The sequence below is a fragment of the Habropoda laboriosa genome, unplaced genomic scaffold (genome assembly GCF_001263275.1).
Source record: "Habropoda laboriosa isolate 0110345459 unplaced genomic scaffold, ASM126327v1 scaffold90, whole genome shotgun sequence".
NCBI lineage: Eukaryota > Metazoa > Arthropoda > Insecta > Hymenoptera > Apidae > Habropoda > Habropoda laboriosa.
Window position 1 is genome coordinate 2,083,918 of NW_017100218.1, and position 5,330 is coordinate 2,089,247.

Below are 5,330 nucleotides of genomic sequence, written 5' to 3' on the forward strand. Positions count from 1 at the left end.
AGTGCTCCAATTCTGAATTAAAAGAGAACATGCATAAAATTTCTTATGTTACAAAATTATAATAGCCTTATTTTCATATACATTCATCTAAAGAATTTGATTCTACAATATATTCATCACAAATGTTTCTTGTATATCTTAAAAGGTTTGTAGTAAATGATGCTAAACATATTCGTTCAGGTTATATCTGTAGATGTAAATGTCAAATTTGTTGCAGACTACGACCTACTATCATCAAACATGATTTTATAAATATTAATTTGCGTCTGTTCTTTTTTTTATAAGGTACATATTAGATTTAACCTAAAAAATTTTATTTTTGAAAAGTTGCAGTCAAAAAATCGGAAAATGATCTAAAAAAATAATTGAAGCGAGAAATACTGCAAGAAATATGCCGAATGAAATAGTTGCAACAAAAATGGAGGTCGTGTATCAAGTCGATCAACGATACGATGACGATAGAATATTCAGGTAAAAAAAAGAGAAATCAACAAAACGACACAAGATTCATTCGTTTTTATAGGAAAGATGAACAATACAAAATAAAAATTCAACAATTTAAAGAAACAAGAAGAAGTCAAGTTGCGACTTGCAAGAGTGCGAGTTCGTTGAAAGAGGTAGCAAACGTTTAACCTGTGCGTTTCAATCGCCTCGCGAGCCTTAAAATAATCTTACCATTCAGCCAGACCCTGAACGAACCCTCAGCCTCGGTTCGAAGTATTCTATGCGATTCTTTTAAAAGCGCACATATAAGGCAACTACTTTTCAATTCAATATTTCGTATTAAAAACACAATTTATACTATTATGACAACTCTATCAATAACAGAATGTGATACTACGCAATGCGATACAGTTTTTTTTAAAGAACGCTACAAAGAAATTATTTATCTTTGAAAACTTTTGACTAATTGCACGATTCTGTGACGTCTCTTATCAAAATTCTTTCACGACTAACGCCGAATCTGCAAAAACATTATTGGTCTTGACTATCTAGAAACTTTCGTTTTAACCAATTGGAAAGCTTTGAAAATAAAATCGCGATTTAATTCGCCTGATTACGACGTAAACCCTACAATTTGAATGAACTAATTTTTATTCTACTCCTTTATGTATACAATTAAATTATTCTTCTTAGGAAAGTGTGTTTGTAAAATACTTAAACTTAAGAAATGTTGAAGAAGTCTTGTCTAACGTTATTTTGAACTACGTTATGCATGCCTAAAAACATCAAAAATATCCTTAAAGTTACTTTGTACGCATTATATCGTATATTGAATCATGGCGCGAAAATTTAGTATGTTCTACATTGTATTTTTTAAACATTAAATACATAAGATTTACTCAATTCCAAGACTGGTAATGATAAAATTGAAAGTTATGTATATTCGATATTTATAATAAAACAAATAAATTACAAAATGATTGCTTCCCTTTAAAACTACTATTACTACGTAATAGTTATCGCCAATTGCGATGTATTGTACACTTTTTATCGTTTACTTGTTTACTATATGTTTGCTTTTAACTCAAATTATCTATTGGATAGAAATTGACAAATGGGTATTACCAATTTTAAGAGTAAAATCCCGATAATAGTGTTCGGCATTTTGTAACACTAGAGACAGGTTTTTCTTGTAGAGATTACTGTGCCCATAAACGTGGAACAGGAGGGGCCACGTGACTGAGAAAGCAACCAATCAGCTGTTTAACTTTGTCGTGCCGCCAAGCTCGTCTCTATTCTGTACTGTGCACGCGGAAGCTAGATTTTCGTCCGATATTTTTGCAAGCAAATAAGCGTTTTCATAAGATGGTTGCATTAGTACGATAAAGAAACGGCTGGTTTTCACTTTCGTGCGTGCATTAAAACATTCTTTGATCTGTATATTGTTGAATTCTGATCTCAAATGGTTCTATATCATAGTCGCCATTTTGGTGATAGACCGAGCCAAGATTAGCGAGTGTACCTATGATCTTTTTACTCGAGGATGACGCAACAAAACAAAACGATGAACTTTCTCATACATGACGCGAACGGTGAGTATGCCGAGTGCGCGCCAATTATCAGCATGCCTCACTTCAATGACGATGTCTTGATTTTCTTTCATTTTCCTCAAGTTCACTTAGTTGGACCACTGTTATCTTGTTCCTGGATTGAAGCCCATGTTTCTGTTATTTTTTGCTTGACTTCTGTCAATTACAGACCTCTGTTGACTCTTTTCTTTTTCCATATTCACATTGGTTTTATGCTATGTTTCTTTACAAATTGTCTGCATTGTATCTACTAAAATATGTTTGCACTTACTTATATATTATTCAATGAGTAAAACTAACTTGCTTTCAAGTTATGTTACCATAGGTTGTTTAGCAATGTATGTACTAGCTTTATTTGATTGTTCAGTCGAAAGGATCACCTTTATTTCTCAATGCTTTTATTCAAATATGAAGATTCTGTTTAGCTTGATCTTTTGATTTTAGTTAAAGTACATCAATTTTGAATGTCAATTTATATATTTCATTAGCATTTGATATATAATTTCAACAGACACTTAAATGTTTTATTAAATGTTATGAGTTCTATATTTTTTAAAATAACAATATTGAATTTATAGAACTTGTCATGTTATGAAATACTAACATCATATCTTTTATCTTTCATATATTTTATGTTATTTTGATGCTCTATCTGATTCTTTAATTATTTAAACAATAACAAAAAACTTAATGTGATTTTAGGTCATCCACAAGTAATAAAAGTAGTGCAGAGTACAGCCAATAAGACATTGGGTGGTATCGTCAGTACAACAAATGCAGGTGGCCTTAAAGTCTTTAAGACTCCAAGCCAAGAATCTCAGGTATATTATATTTATAAGAATTGTATTTGCTATTTGAATGTCCCTTTTGTTAATAAGTTTGATTTAGCTTTTTATTCTGTTATTATATTGAATCATTCACCTTTGTATTCTTTAGGTTTTGTCATCTAACGCACAAGTTCTTAGAACCATCAGTCTGCAGAGTCCTTCAACACCTGGCCAAAGTAAGTAACTTATTTGACAATTATTATACACATATTTTCTTTATCAGATACAAAATTTCAAATTTTATACACATGTAATATTTTTACTTATATTAATTTTTATTTTATTCATCTGTGTTTAATTGTTATAGAATTAAGATTTGATTGCTTCATTTTGAAGTAAATGATAATCAAACAATGTCTTTTAATTATTCTAGGATTGGTTACAATACCATTACAGAATACAAAACTGGCAACAACCAAGGCTGGAGAACCTGTACTGACCAAGACAATACAGTTAACATCTGCACAAATGGTATGATTTGAATAGATACTTAATAAATACAATTATAAATTGAGAAGAGTTCATGATGTTTTTAAAGAATTTTACAATAATTCAATAATGTATTTTTCATATTGCATTCATTCAAAGACTAAATAATATATAAACAGATTGGTTTGTTTGCTCTTCTGTACAGAGTGATATAAAACAGGCAATAGTATCTCAACAACAGCAACAGCAGCAACAATCTAGTAATCAACAACTTGTGAAAGATGCAAGTGGAAAAACATATATCAGTCCAATATTGGATCACAGTGGTTCTAGAAAAAGACAAGATGTTGAGGGTGGTGATTTTGTACCAGAGTAAGAATTTATTCTATTTTTCTGCACATAATTAATATTTTTATATATAAATAAATTTTTTAATACTATAAATTTTATTTATAGTAAACGGAGAAAAACGGAAAAAGTAGGTAAAGGATTACGCCATTTTTCAATGAAGGTTTGTGAGAAAGTAAAAAAGAAGCAAACGACGTCGTACAATGAGGTTGCAGACGAACTTGTTGGGGAATTCACTAATCCTGCTCATATAAACTCCTTAACAGATCAGGTATAATTTTCCCCTTTTTTTGTTTCCAAAATAATACATCTAAGGAATTAATAATGGAATTTATTATTTTTTTCGTATAGCAATACGATCAAAAAAACATTAGAAGACGTGTTTATGATGCTTTGAATGTTTTAATGGCAATGAATATTATCTCAAAAGAAAAGAAAGAAATTAGGTGGTTAGGTTTGCCTACCAACTCTCTTCAGGAATGCGTGGCACTTGAGAAAGATAAAAAGAAGAAGATTGAGAGGATTAAAGCGAAAACGCAACAGTTACATCAATTGATTCTTTCGCATATCTCTTTTAAAAATTTGGTTGAACGTAATCGTGCCAATGAGAGTCTGCGTGGTCCACCAAAACCAAATTCTGCCATACAGCTGCCATTCCTGATTGTGAATACTAGCAAAAAGACTGTCATAGATTGCAGCATTTCAAATGACAAGTACGATATTTATTTAATAGTAAGAAGTGATTCATTCGCTATTATATCTGTCTTTGTTTTATTGATAACATTAAATAATATTTGTTGCAGAACCGAGTACCTGTTCAATTTTAACGATAAGTTTGAAATTCACGACGATATTGAAGTTCTAAAGCAAATGGGTTTAGCTTTCGGTAAACAATTTGTTTAATATTTTCTTTTTTGTTTGTATCTATTAATCCGATTAATTAATAAGAAACAATTTCTAAATAGGTTTAGAAAAAGGAGAGTGCACTGAGGAAAATTTGCGAAAGGCTAAATCAATGGTTCCAAAATCTCTGGATAAATACGTGGAACGTATGTATTATTTATAATTTTACAGTTTTTATACTTCAATATTGCATTGTTATACGAATATCGGTCCTTAATGATTTATATTAGAACTGGCATCAGGCGATTTGGAAAAATTCATCCCAGTGACCATTCCTGGACCAAGTACTTCAATGGAAGACCTGGACATAAAGTTGGAAGGTTCACGACCTCCTTCATCTTCTCACACTTCGCTTTCAGAGGATGTTCTATCGCCACCCTCGCAGTATTATTCCGAGGAGGAAGATGAAGAAGAAGAAAGTGATCAAGATGACCAAGCCGATAGTGATCTCGAAGTTAACTAGCACTCCGAACGATTTTCTCGGGGCTGGACTCAGGGTAGGTAATTTCTATATACGTATATAAAGTAAATATAACAATATATTTTTTAGATAAAAGTCATTATCGTCATCATTTATATTTTATAGGATACTCGTCACTGTTAGCAGCGAACTCGACATGGTCGTCATCGATATCGCTCTCAAGAACGTCATTCTTGTACGTAATGAAGATGCGAACGAGTAACGGTAATCGGGGGTCTCTTAAAAATGGAACCTCGTTGCCACCGTTGATAAAAGTCTGTTAATGTGAAATGAGGATGGTCAAAAAGTGAATTAAATGTCGATTGGGGC

General features: G+C 31.6%; 2 protein-coding genes across 3 annotated transcripts in view; one reads left to right on the forward strand and one right to left on the reverse strand.

The window, feature by feature from the left end:
• The window catches only part of LOC108570905 (protein Mo25), a 6,875-nt gene extending 6,085 nt beyond the window's left edge, over window positions 1-790 (reverse strand). The window contains exon 1 of one of the 2 annotated variants that reach the window (XM_017932835.1): window positions 676-741. The gene's annotated coding sequence lies outside the window, so the exon portion shown is untranslated. Of the gene's footprint in view, window positions 1-675 lie in introns of both variants that reach the window. The other variant, XM_017932836.1, reaches the window with a different exon arrangement.
• Window positions 791-1,986: 1,196 nt separating this feature from the next.
• Window positions 1,987-5,324, forward strand: LOC108570909 (transcription factor Dp-1). Its single transcript, XM_017932841.1, has 11 exons — window positions 1,987-2,036; window positions 2,736-2,854; window positions 2,970-3,036; window positions 3,234-3,331; window positions 3,495-3,661; window positions 3,746-3,908; window positions 3,989-4,350; window positions 4,441-4,523; window positions 4,603-4,686; window positions 4,771-5,037; window positions 5,127-5,324. Exons 1-10 carry the CDS (start codon window positions 1,988-1,990, stop codon window positions 5,001-5,003), a joined length of 1,425 nt encoding a protein of 474 aa, XP_017788330.1. The 5' UTR covers window position 1,987; the 3' UTR covers window positions 5,004-5,037; window positions 5,127-5,324.
• Window positions 5,325-5,330: the final 6 nt, after the last annotated feature.

Coding starts and splice junctions, on each gene's coding strand:
- LOC108570909 (XM_017932841.1), top strand. CDS start 1,988: ATGACGCAACAAAACAAAACGATGAACTTTCTCATACATGACGCGAAC. Junction 2,037..2,735: donor TCTCATACATGACGCGAACG/GTGAGTATGCCG, acceptor ATGTGATTTTAG/GTCATCCACAAGTAATAAAA. Junction 3,909..3,988: donor TAAACTCCTTAACAGATCAG/GTATAATTTTCC, acceptor TTTTTCGTATAG/CAATACGATCAAAAAAACAT.